The 13,319-nt window shown below is 55.0% G+C and overlaps 1 protein-coding gene across 1 annotated transcript in view; it reads left to right on the top strand.

Moving 5' to 3' along the window:
- The window catches only part of ABHD17C (abhydrolase domain containing 17C), a 37,843-nt gene that overhangs the window by 2,961 nt on the left and 21,563 nt on the right, over positions 1 to 13,319 (top strand). The window contains exon 3 of the mRNA XM_014529182.1: positions 235 to 316. Within this exon, the coding sequence (XP_014384668.1) occupies positions 235 to 316 (82 nt within the window). The remainder of the gene's footprint in view (positions 1 to 234; positions 317 to 13,319) is intronic.

Below are 13,319 nucleotides of genomic sequence, written 5' to 3'. Positions count from 1 at the left end.
CTTCCTCGTGCGTCCTGGCCTGGTTTCCACCCCCCAACCCTTTCCATCACCCCTGAGGGTCCTTGGAGAGCCCAGATTCGGAGGGTTTTGCAGGCTTGGGCACATCTGGGTGCCCCCTTCCCCCCTCCCCCCCGCGGTTGGGTCTTCTGTGGCTCTGGTCACCCCAAGTGGCGCGTGGGGTGCTCAAGGACCGGCAGAGAGAAAACGATTGGTTTGGCGTGGAGTGTGTGTGAGCTGGCGGCCAGGAGACGGGAGGTCCCTGGGGCTCCCGTGACCTTGGGCCAGGCACAGGGCGCCTGGAGACCGCTGGTTCCTGGTAAGCTCAGGGGTGAGGTGGGCCGACCTCCCCAAAGGCTGTGCGTTAGGGGGGTCCGGTGCCCTGCGGGGCGGCTCTGGGCAGAGCAGGAGGGCCTGGGGGGTGTGAAGTTGGCGCCCTGGTGGGCAGGACGCGAGGGGTGCCCGCCGCCTGGCGCCTTCCCTGAGCCTGGGCAGCAGCTCAGGGTGCCTGTGGGTTTTACAGGGTTTGGGGGGGTCTCTTTGCCTTGGATTTGCACCCGCAGGAGGACGGGGACGTGTTGGTGGAGGGAGGGCCCTTGGACCGGGCCAGGCTCAAGTGGAGGGCCATCGTGCCAGGCCAGCAGGACACTGTAGTGCCATTCTCCGCTTGGACAAAGTGGGCCGGTCACTTCACCGGGCACCCATTTTTTTTTCTTTCTGTCTGTGACTTGCCCTTTCCCGCCTGAGGTCAGTGATGGGTGGACACACCCAGGAGGGTGTCTGCAGGGACAGCTTCAGGGGACAGGGTCGCCGAGTACGTCTGTCGCCTGGCCGTGGCCCCTACACGGCTTTTCTCTAAAATGTGTTCGCCGAGCCCCGGCCGGTGTGGCGCAGTGGATAGAGCGTCGACCTGCGGACTGAAGGGTCGCCGGCTCGATTCCAGGTCAAGGGCACATGCCCGGGTTTCGGGCTCGATCCCCAGTGCGGGGCGTGCAGGAGGCAGCCGATCCATGATTCTCTCTCATCATGGATGTTTCTATCTCTCTCTCCCTCTCCCTTCCTCTCTGACATCAATACAAATATATTTAAAAAAATAAAAGTAAAAATCAAACGTGTTTGCCGGGCTTATTCACGACCCTGTCCCCATTCCTGAGCCTAAATAAGCTCATATGTTACCCTTTGCTGATCTGGGGGGAAAAAATGGCTTGTCCACCAGGAAGTGCTTAAGATGTCATACAGGTTGCTTCTCCGAGTGCTGAAGTCCCGTCTCGCCGGGATCCCAGCTTTTCCGGGCAGACAGGGAAGTCGTATGCAAATACGTTGAGTCAGAGAATCCACAGGTTGTTCAGAGCCACCTGTTCCAGGAAAGGGTGTCAAAGGTGTTTGTTGTTTTTTCTTCAAATATATTTATATGGATGTCAGAGAGGAAGGGAGAGGGGAGAGAGAAAGAGAAACATCAATGACGAGAGAGAATCATGGATCGGCTGCCTCCTGCACGCCCCACACTGGGGATCGAGCCCACCCCGAGCCCATAGACAACCTGCAAAATGTATGGTAACCCACAAAAACACCAGTACATGATGTTCATGGCATACAATGTTCAGTGCAGGAATGACCTGAAATGGGGAAAACCTGATCTGTACCCCAAGGAAATGCATGAGACATTTATTCAGTTTGGTAAAAATGCAAATTCACCCATTTTCTTAACATCTGCAAACTCAGCAGTTACTACATGACATCCTCTAATTTACAAAAAGTATCTAGTCATGACAATGAAACAAAATGAAAAGTGTTCATTTTTAGGTAACAGAATGCATTGTTATTATGGAACATATCATTCAAAGTCAAGTAATGACTATATCCAGTGAATCTTGATCCTAATGTTAAGCAAAGTGCAGCCCCCTAAATGTCTGTCTACTCCCCACTGTTGGCCCAAGAGCCACCAGTTTCTGACCTTTTGACCTGTGAGTTATATAATCCTATATAATAAAAGGCTAATATGCAAATTGTCCCCTTGACCAGGAGTTCGACAGGAAGTTTGACCAGGGGGCGGGGCCTGCTGGCCAACCGCCCGCAGCCCCTTCCCTCGGCCACCCCCAACTCTGATCACCTCCCCCACCCCGATCAGGGGCTGGGCCGGCCAGACCCTACCCGTGCACAAATTCGTGCACCGAGCCTCTAGTATATATGTGTGTGTGTGTGTGTGTGTGTGTGTGTGTGTGTATAAAATAGGGGTTGGGCATTAGGGTTTTTTATTTGATACAGTGAAGTTCTTCCTTGAGTGGGTTTTTTAATAAGATGCCTGTGGAACCCTGTCCCTCCCTACCTGAGCGTCCGCACGGAAATGAACGCCTGTGGGGGACCAGGCCCGCCCTTTTGGCCCGCGTAGGCAGGTGTGTCCGCGTTACAGCATCTGTGAGGCGCAGCTACTTCCCGGAGGCCGGGTCACGCTCAGTTGAACGCAGGGCGTGGTTCTGGAACAGGGTTTCGTTTTGAATTATCTGACGAGGTATCTACATTCTGCCCACGGTTTGTTTAACGTTAAGCCGGAACGCCTACCTCGGCTGCCAGGCACGCCCGTCAGACGCGAGAGTCTTAGGATTCGAAGAAACCTGGCCTGACCTCTGTCCTGGGCGTTCCCCACATTTTAAAGTTATTATTATTTTTTTTTATTATTATTGCATTTACTGGTTGATTCTTGTGTGTGCCCTGACCGGGGATCGAACCCGTGACCTTGGCGTGTTAGGACCGTGCTCTAACCGGCTACGCTACCCGGCCGGGGCCTCAGACTCTTTGGATTGAGACCCCCACAGTAAGAAACACATTTTGTCCTGGGCGTTCCCCACATTTTAAAGTTATTATTATTATTTATTATTATTATTGCATTTACTGGTTGATTCTTGTGGTGTGTGCCCTGCCCGGGGATCGAACCCGTGACCTCGGCGTGTTGGGACCAAGCTCTAACCGACTACGCTACCCGGCCGGGGCCTCAGACTCTTTGGATTTCGACCCCCACATGATGAGAGAGAATCATGGACCGGCTGCCTCCTGCACGCCCTGCACTGGGGATCCAGACCACAACCCGGGCATGTGCCCTGAGTGGAATCGAACCTGGAACCTTTCAGTCCGCAGGCCAACGCTCTATCCATTGAGCAACACTGGCCAGGGCCCGATGTAAACGTTTTAATCTAGGGCAGTGGTCGGCAAACCGCGGCTCGCGAGCCATATGCGGCTCTTTGGCCCCTTCAGTGTGGCTCTTCCACAAAATACCACGTGTGGGCGCGCACGTACAGTGCGATTGAAACTTCGTGGCCCATGCGCAGAAGTCGGTATTTTGTGGAAGAGCCACACTCAAGGGGCCAAAAAGCCGCATGTGGCTCTCGAGCCGCAGTTTGCCGACCACTGATCTAGGGCAAGGAGAGAGATGGGGCATTCGTGGTTCCGTTCACCACTGATAAATAAGAGACCCATAGCCTGAGTGTGAAAGGCAGATGAGGAAAGACTTACCATTTCATCCTCTCATTCATTCATTCATTCATTCATTCATTGGACCAGCCAGCCATTACCATTAAACACGCATGTAGCGATTCTGTGCTTGGACCGGACGCTGTGGTCGGCCCACACGGTCCCTCTGTGCTGTGGAAACACGGGTTAGGTCGCAGCGGCATTTTGAATGTGTCAGCACGCGGGGCCGTGTCACGACGTTCGCGTGGTTTCGCGGGATCGGAACAGGAAAGCCCGTCAGTCCCGGGCCGGCGGCTGGGGACCCCGGGCAGTCAGAGCATCTGTGGGCTGTGAGTGCCGTGTGCCGTGCGGGTTTCTCCGGGAGGAGCAGAGAGTGGCTTCCCTGGACCCGCTGGAGGGAACGACCTCCCATCCCCGCTCTGTGGCCTCAGGGGGACCGGCCAGGCCATCGAGGGGAGAGGGCTGGGAAGCTCCTGACCCTGAGCCAGCGGGGAACCTGTCAGGAACGGCGTCTGACGTCGGGCGAAGGCACACGGATCCTTCCGGAAAGGAAGCAGGCGGCACCCTGTACGAGACCAGCCCATGAGGAAGAGCTTAACTCGAAAACCGGGTGTGTTGAAGCTGAGGGAGGCGGCCGGCGGGCGGGGCTCAGTGGCTGAGCGTCGACCTAGGAACCAGGAGGTCAGGGTTCAATTCCCGGTCAGGGCACAGGCCCGGGTTGCGGGCTGGATCCGCAGTGATGAGGAATCATGTCCTTTCAATGTTACACTGGGTGTGGCTTAAGAGGCCTGACAAAAGATTATTCTGTTATCCGGGAGAACACCGGTGCAGTTGACTTTGCTATCTAGTAATTATATCTTTTTTTTTTAATTTATTATTATTTTTTTTTTGCTAAAAGTATTACAAAGGGTATTACATATGTGTCCTTTTTCCCCCCGCCCTTGACAATCCCCTGCCCTCCCTTACCCCCCAGTGTCTTATGTCCATTAGTTATGCTTATATGCATGCATACAAGTCCTTCGGTTGATCTCTTACTCCCCTCCCTTCTGCCCCCCAACCCTCTCTGGCCTTCCCACTGCAGTTTGACAATCAGTTTGAGGCAGCTCTGCCTCTGTATCTATTATTGTTCAAAAGTTTGTAATGGTCTTTATTATCCATGAATGAGTGAGATCATGTGGTATTTTTCCTTCATTGACTGGCTTATTTCACTTAGCATAATGCTCTCCAGGTCCATCCATGCCATTGCAAATGGTAAGAGTTCCTTCTTTTTTACAGCAGCGTAGTATTCCATGGTGTAGATGTACCACAGTTTTCTAATCCTAAAATCCATAAAAATATATATTTTAAAAAATGATAACGGCAGTAACAATAATGATAAGTAATAGCTACCACCGCCTCATGACGTGTGCTCCAGCACAACGCCTTCCACGTAGTCAGGGCACAGTGGGCTGTCCGCGTTGTTCAGCGCGATCAGTACAACTAGAGGCACGGTGCACGAAATTCGTGCAAGAGCAGGCCTTCCTTCCCCCGGCTGCCAGCACCGGCTTCCCTCTGGCACCCGAGACCCGGGCCTCCCTCGCAGGCCCGGCTTCGTCCAGAAGGTCGTCTGGAAGGAGGTCCGGTCTAATTAGCATATTACGCTTTTATTATTAGAGAGTATTGGGGCTGTGGCCACCGCATGCTCGGATCATGGGGGACACCAGGTGCTTCCATCAGAAGGCATCTACAATAAGGAAAGCGTAAGATGCTGATTAGACCGGACAGTCGAACGACCTTCCGGACCTCATTCTGGACGTCCTTCCAGACTAAGCCACGGTGGCGGGGGCTGAGGCAGAGTGGTTTGGATGACCTTTTGGATGAAGCCACAGGGCGGGGGCCAAGGCAGAAGTGGTTAGGGGCAATCAGGCCAGCAGGCGAGTGGTTAGGGGCGATCAGGCAGGCAGGCAAATGGTTAGGGGCGATCAGGCAGGCAGGCAGAGTGGTTAGAAGCTAGTGGTCCCAGATTGTGAGAGGGATGTCAAACCGACAGTCGGACATCCCCCGGGGGGGTCCCGGATTGCGAGAGGGTGCAGGCCAAGGTTAGGGGACCCTCCCCCCCTCCGTGCATGAACTTCGTGCACTGGGCCTGTAGTGTTAAAGAAATTGCTCCCTTCCTTCCCCACCCCGCACACACGTACATAACAGCAGGGCAAGCCTCCCTCGGTGGGTGTGGGCCCGGAGGATGTTTGCTTTATTTGTGATGAAGGGGAAAGAGCATCTTTGAATGAGCCCAGCCTGTCCTGTTTTAGCTTTGGGGCACGGCAGATGCATTCGTATTTAAAAAAATATATATATTTTTATTGAATTTAGGGAGGACGGGAGAGGGAGGGGTAGAAACATCCATGATGAGAGAGAATCATGGACCGGCTGCCTCCTGCACGCCCCACACTGGGGATCGAGCCCCCAACCCGGGCATGTGCCCTGACGGGGAATCGAACCCGTGACCTCCTGGTTCGTAGGTCGACGCTGAAATACTGAGCCATGCGGCCGGCTGCACCTCATTGACCGAGGTGTTTATGTCCCCAGAGGAGCTCTTAGAGGAAGCGGAAACCTTACTACCTGTCACCCAACACCCGCCCGCTCCTTTGCAAACCGCCCCTCCTTGGCTCTGTCCGCCATCGCGTGTCCGGGCTGAGTTCTCAGGACCTGCTCTGTCTCCTGCTGGAACCAGACCCGCCTCCGAGCTCAGGGTCGGGGGTGGAGAGGACGAGGAGGCGAAACCCCGTCTCTCTCCACCACGCAGAGCATTCTGGTTGCTTTTTAAAAAATTTTTAAAAAATTTGTATTGACTTCAGAGAGGAAGGGAGAGGGAGAGATAGAAACATCCATGATGAGAGAGAACCATGGATCGGCTGCCTCCTGCACACCCCGCACTGGGGATCGAGCCCGCAACCCGGGCCTGTGCCCTGACCGGGAATCGAACCCAGGACCCTTCAGTCCGCAGGCCGGCGCTCTATCCACTGAGCCACACCGGCCAGGGCTCATTTTCTACACGACAAGTGGGTTACGTGGAATCCCCGGGCGATGGACGAGGGAGGCCAGCGGTCGGCAAACTGCGGCCCCTTGAGTGTGGCTCTTCCACAAAAAAGCGCACATACAGGGCGATTGAAACTTCGTGGCCACACTCAAGGGGCCGAAGAGCCGCATGTGGCTCGAGAGCCGCAGTTTGCCGACCACTGGCCTAGGCGGGTGCGGGATCGCTAAGAGTCAGCGATGATCATGATCAACACGACAATGAGAAGACTGCAGGTCTCCCCTCTGTGCGCTGGCCCTGCCCTGCGGGGTCTGGAAAAAGGGGACTCACCCAAAGGAATGTTCCGGCCCCCGCGGGAGACCGTAGCCCGGCCTCGTGAAGGTCACGGTGGACTTTGTTCCGGGAAGATGCCGGCCTAGCACGGGACCCCCTGCCATAAACTGCCTTCGGGTCCAAAGGCCCCATCTCAGACCTCCTTCCTCCGTGGTCATTTGCCGGCTCTGAGTTCGCCGGGCCTCCCCGGAGCTGGCCCGGTGACGTGGACGAAAGGAGCCACGTGCTGACCTGACCAGCTCAGGGCAGGCCTGCGTGGCCGTCTTGTAAACTCACCACAAAAGATGGTCTGAAAATTAAATATTCAACTACAAACAGGTTATGGTGGGTAGTCATGTCCTAAGCCGACATTTTCCCCGACAAAGTTCAACTTTGGTCCTTACTGAGCCCATTGGCCTTTTTGCCTCTCAGATAACATATCTGCGAGATGTCTGGGCAACTTGTAACTTCCTTTTTACCCCCCCGGACCCCTCAGGGCGCAACAAATGGCACCAGGACATTCCCTCACTGTCGTTGTTATCAAGTTAATTGTCAGCTGTTGATTACGTTAAGCTGCGTAAGAGAAGCACATGTCCATCATTTCACTTGTTACCCTATCCCAGAGGTTCCCCCGCTTTGCTTAATCCCACCTCCTTAATCTATCACCAGTGAATTTCATGTCACCCACCTACGTCCCTTTCCTTTAATCACAACGTATAAACACAGATGGAACCCCCATTCTCCGGAGCTTTATCTCAGTTCATTGAGGTTCTGCTTCCCGGCATTTGTCGACAGTTTGGCTCAAACAAACTCACAAAATTCTTTACCGGTTTCACTGTTTTTTTTTCTTTACGTTAACAGTGAGCACGCGGCCCCTTCTTCGTCCTCAGGGGCCACGTGTTCGATCCCCGGCTTTTTCCAGCACCGACACGTATACATCTCCACCCGCTCCCCACCCCCGACGAGTGCCCGCGCTCCTGTTGATGAAAAAGGAGGCCTGGTGACACATTCAGACTCCGGATTCACGTGGTCACCTAATATATATATATTAAATATATTTTTATTGATTTTGGAGAGGAAGGGAGGAGAGAGAGAGAGAGAGAGATGGAAACATCCATGATGAGAGAGAATCATGGATCGGCTGCCTCCTGCACGCCCCGCACTGGGGACGGAGCCTGCAACCCGGGCCTGTGCCCTGAGTGGGACTCGAACCCTGACCTCCTGGTTCCTAGGTCGACGCTCAACCACGGAGCCACGCCGGCCGGGCCACCTAATATTTTTGGGGTTTCTTTTCTCAGAATCACAGGATCTGAGCGTGAGGAGGAGTGAGGAATCTTACACATTTCAGTCCTTCAACAAACCCAGCCCCTGCGGGATGGACGGAGGTTGGGTGCTGGGCTAGCGGCTGGCATAGTCTCTCATTGTTCGCAGGTTTTCTATGGCACAGAAAGAAAGAAAAAAAACCTCCAATTTGCATTTGAAAGGTGACTTTGAATTCCCCTGGAGAGCCCAGTCCCCCTCCCCCTGCGATGGAATTCCGTGCTTTTGTCTCAAGGTTTTTCTGAAGGAGAAAAACGCCCGTGAACCCCTGGAAATCCATTGAAAGGGAGGAAAGGAATTCTCTAAGGAGGAGGCCACTGGGGTGCCTTTGCCGGGGTCGGGGGCCCCCCCCACACCCCATGGCTCTGCGGACTTTGCCCTTTGTCCCCTGAGGCCTGATAAGATGCAGGTGGCGAAGGGTTAGTCCACAGAGCCCTGGGGGCGGGGAGACCTCGGGGCGCCTGGGTTTGAATCCCCCGGCCTCGCTGTGGCTCTGTGCCTCAGTTTACCCTTCTGTGAACTGGGGAAGGACCGCAGTGTTTGCTGTGAATAATGCTAGTAAGTAACTGTCCACCAAGTGCGGGGATTTGCGTGTGAAACAGTGAATTTTGGCCCCGGCCCTGAGCTCAGGGGGTTAGAGCGTCGCCCCTATACACCAAGGTGGTGGGTTCGATCCCCAGACGGGGCACAGACAGGGACCGACCAGTGAGCGCATTAGTAAGCGGAACAACAAATCAATGTTTCCCTCTCTTTCTCCTCTCTCTCTCTCTCTCTCTCTCTCTCTCTCTCTTTTTCTCTCTCCCCCCTCAAATCAATAAATAAGCCCTGGCTGGTGTTGCTCAGTGGATAGAGCGTCAGCCTGTGAACTGAAGGGTCCCGGGTTCGATTCCCGGTCAAGGGCACATGCCCGGGTTGTGGGCTCCATCCCCAGTGTGGGGCGTGCAGGAGGCAGCCGATCCATGATTCTCTCTCATCATCGAAGTTTCTCTCTCTCTCCCCCGCCCTCCCTTCCTCTCTGACAATAAACATATATTTAAAAAATAAAAATGAAATCAATCAATAAAAGGAATTGAAGAAAAATGAATTTTTAAAGCCCTTGAATAGACGGAGGGAAAGAAATGAAAAGGTTTGCAGTAAACAGCCTTTAGCGATGTGAGCAGCCGTGTCTCTAGAGCAGCGGTTCTCAACCTTCCTAACGCCTCGACCCTTTAATACAGTTCCTCATGCTGTGGGGACCCCCAACCATAACATTATTTTCGTGGCTACTTCATCACTGTCATGTTGCTACTGTGATGAATCGTCATGTCAGTATCTGATATGCAGGATGTATTTTCATTGTTACACATTGAACATCATTAAAGCATAGTGATTAATCACAAAAACAATCTGTAATTATAGATGTGTTTTCCGATGGTCTTAGGCGACCCCTGTGAAAGGGCCGTTCGGCCCCCAAAGGGGTCGAGACCCACAGGTTGAGAACCGCTGAGGATCTAAAGGGTTTTGGCGTCGCCAGCGCACTTGGCGCACCTGCTCTGTGACCGAAGCCTCGACTGGTGAGAGAGGGGGGCCGCACGGCTGTTTCCGAGGGATCAGGGGGACTCGGAGGGGCCTTGGGGAGAGTGGGCGACTGGCACCAGCCGTGGGGTGTCGGTCGGCAGCCAGGGCGAAGCTGCCTTGTATTCCTTTGGACTTAAATCTGCTCTGGGCGGCGTTCTCTTACTCTGCCGCCATCTGCAGTGACTTCTGTCCTTGTGTGGACGAAAGGGGGCCACACGCTCACACTCCCCCCCCGCCCCCGCCGGGGGGGGGGGGGGGGGGGCCTGCCGGGCGGCCTTGCAAACTCCAGACCTATGGTCACCACACAGGGTGGCCTGCCATTAAAACTTTTTGGGTTTTTTTTCAAAGAAAGGAGGTCTTTTTAATATATATATAATTTATTGATGTCAGAGTGGAAGGGAGAGGGAGAGAGAGAGAAACATCCATGATGAGAGAGAACCATGGACCGGCCGCCTCCTGCACACCCCACACTGGGGATCGAGCCCCCAGCCCGGGCCTGTGCCCCTGGCCGGGAATCGAACCCGGGACCCTTCAGTCCTCGGGCCGAGGTGCTATCCACTGGGCAACACTGGCCAGGGCTGAACTGAAAACCTTTAAATTAAAAAGCAGTTGATAGTGGCCAGTCGTGTCCAAGGCCAGTATCTTCCCTGACAAAGATCAGCTTCAGCCTCGACTGAGCCTCCTGTCTTTTTGCCTCTGAGATGACGCACCTGGGGAATGTAACCCCCCTTTCTCCAGACCCCTCAGGGCAGGACAGATGGCACCAGGGCACAGGCCACAGAGCCCCGCATTGTAGGTTATGGTTTTAACTAGAGGCCCGGTGCACGAAATTCGAGCATGGGGGGGGGTCCCCTCAGCCCAGCCTGCACCCTCTCCAATCCGGTACCCCTCGAGGGATGTCCGACTGCCGGTTTAGGCCCGATCTCAGGCCTAAACCAGCAGTTGGACATCCCTCTCACAATCCTGGACCACTGGCTCCTAATCACTCACCTGTCTGCCTGCCTGGTTGCCCCTAACTGCCACCCCCCCGCCAGCCTGATCACCCCTCATTGCCTCTGTGTGCCAGCCTGATCACCCCTAACTGCCCCCTCCTGCTGGCCTGGTTGCCCCTAACTTCCCCCAGCTGCCATCCAGGTCACTCTCAACTGCCTCCTCCCTGCTGGCCTAGTCACTCCTAACTGCCCCCCCTTACTGCCTTCCCTGCCAGACTAGTCGCCCCCAACTGCCCCCCTCTGCTGAGACATCCCTCTCACAATCCGGGACCACTGGCTCCTAACTGCTCACCTGCCTGCCTGCCTGATCGCCCCTAACTGCCCCCCCCCTGCTAGCCTGGGCGCCCCCAACTGGCCCCCCCTGCTGGCCTGGTCGCCCCTAACTGCTCCCCCCGCTGGCCTGGTCATCACCAACTGCCACCCTTACCAACCTGGTCGCCGCTCGCGGTCTCCCCGCCGGCCTGGTCGCCCCACACAGCCTGCTGTTCAGTCGTTTGGTCGTCCCTCAGTAACCCCCCTGCCCGCCTGGTTGTAGGCAGCCACCTTGTGAGGGCGTGAGGGTCAATTTGCATGTTACCTCTTTATCATATAGGATGGGATTGTTGACTGTTAACGCTCCTGCACCCACCTGAGTAAAAGCAGCAGGTGTCCATCATCTTGTTATCCAATCCCAGGGGTTTCCCCCCACCCCTGCTTTGCTTGCTCCCGCCTCCCTCATCCGTCCCCCATGGATCTCCTGTCGCCCACCTCCGCCCCTCCTTCGATTGCAACGTATAAAAATAGGTGAAAACCAGCCATTCTCCGGAGCACTATCCCCATCCGTGGAGAATTCAGCTCCCCGGCGATTGTCTAGATTGTCGACAGTTTGGCTCAGATGAACCCACAGAAACTCTGCAGGTTTGAGTGTTTTCGCACGTTGACGGCTGCTTTCTAACGATCCCGTCCGCCCGCCCGTGAGGGAAGCCGCTGTGTGCACGCGGTCCGGCCTCCTCTCCCTCCTTCTGGGGCTTCCCTCCCCCCCTCGCTCCCTCCCCGTCCTGTTTGGTTTTATTTCTCACTCCCCGTCCCTCCGGAAATGGGCCTTAAACAGCCACGGTGACCTATTTTAAACTCGTTTCTGTCCGTGCATTTAACATCGGGCCAGCGTTTCCCGCTGAGGGAAGGAGTTCCCTTTCCAGATGGGGAGTGAAAACCCTTAACAACCCCCCGCCCCCCAACGTCCGTGGGGTCTCGGCCTCATGAGAAAACCAGGAAGGGGGCTCCCCGGGCCGTGCCCACCGGGGACGTGCGATGTTATCACGCCGGCTGCTCACGAGCTGGGCACCTGGCAGTTCTCAGGAAGGGTTTATCCACTGAATCCCAGGTTGGGCTCTTTTTTTAATGCATTTTTTATTTATTATTATTGATTTCAGAAAAGAAGGGAGAGGGAGAGAGAGAAACATAAGTGATGAGAGAGAGTCATGGATCAGCTGCCTCCTGCACGCCCCACACTGGGGATGGAGCCCGCAACCCGGGCCTGTGCCCTGACTGTGAATCAAACCGTGACCTCCTGGTTCCTGTGTATTTTTTTGTGTGTGGTTTTGAGGGAAATACAGGGAGGAAGTACCTCCTGATGCTTTTTCACCTTTTTTTGTTCTTGTGCATCCTCCCCCGAGGATATTCTTCCATTGATTTTTAGAGAGAGTGGAAGAGAGAGGGAGAGACAGAGAGAAACATCGATGGGAGAGAGACACATCGATGGGTTGCCTCCTGCACGCGCCCCTACCAGGGCCCGGGCCGGAGAGGAGCCTGCCACCGAGGCCCGTGCCCTTGGCCGGAATCGAACCCCGGACCCTTCGATCCGCAGGCCGACGCTCTATCCACTGAGCCACACCGGCCAGGGTCTGATTCTTTTTTGAGGGCCCTTGGGGTGTCCTGGGGAATAAGTCTCAGTAAGTACAGTCAGGTATGTCACTAAGCACCAGGTTATGCTTGTGTGGAGCCGTGGCCAGTGCGGCTCAGTGGTTGGGCATCGGCCTATGAACCAGGAGGTCAGGGTTCGATTCCCGGTCAGGGCACAGGCCCGGGTTGTGGGCTCGATCCCCAGTGAGGGGCGGGCAGGAGGCGGCCGATCCATGTATCCGTATCACATCCATGTTTCTCTCTCCCCTTCCTTCCTCTCTCTCTACAAATCAATTTTAAAACAACTTAACAGGACATGGGCGGTGAATTCCACTTTAATGGCAGAATTTATCATTTTTACTCAGATAACAGACTCACCCAGTGATAAGTCAGAGAGAAGCAATGAAGACTAAAAGCTAACAGAGAGCCCGGCCGGCGTGGCTCAGTGGTTGAGCGTCGGCCTAGGAACCCGGAGGTCAGGGTTCGATTCCCGGTCAGGGCACAGGCCTGGGTTGCGGGCTGCATCCCCAGTGTGGGGCGTGCAAGAGGCGGCCGATCCATGAGTCTCTCTCATCATGGATGTTTCTCTCTCCTTCTCCCTTCTTTTATTTTTTTTAAAATATATTTTTATTGATGTCAGAGAGGAAGGGAGAGGGAGAGAGAGAAACATCATGATGAGAGAGAATCATGGATCAGCTGCCTCCCGCACACCCCACACTGGGGATCGAGCCTGCAACCCGGGCGTGTGCCCTGACCGGGAATCGAACCCGGGACCCTTCGGT

This window comes from Myotis brandtii, unplaced genomic scaffold, assembly GCF_000412655.1.
Source record: "Myotis brandtii unplaced genomic scaffold, ASM41265v1 scaffold1166, whole genome shotgun sequence".
NCBI classification, from domain to species: Eukaryota; Metazoa; Chordata; class Mammalia; order Chiroptera; family Vespertilionidae; genus Myotis; species Myotis brandtii.
The sequence above is the reverse complement of the archived record's forward strand: the minus strand, read 5'-3'. Positions and strand labels throughout refer to the sequence as shown.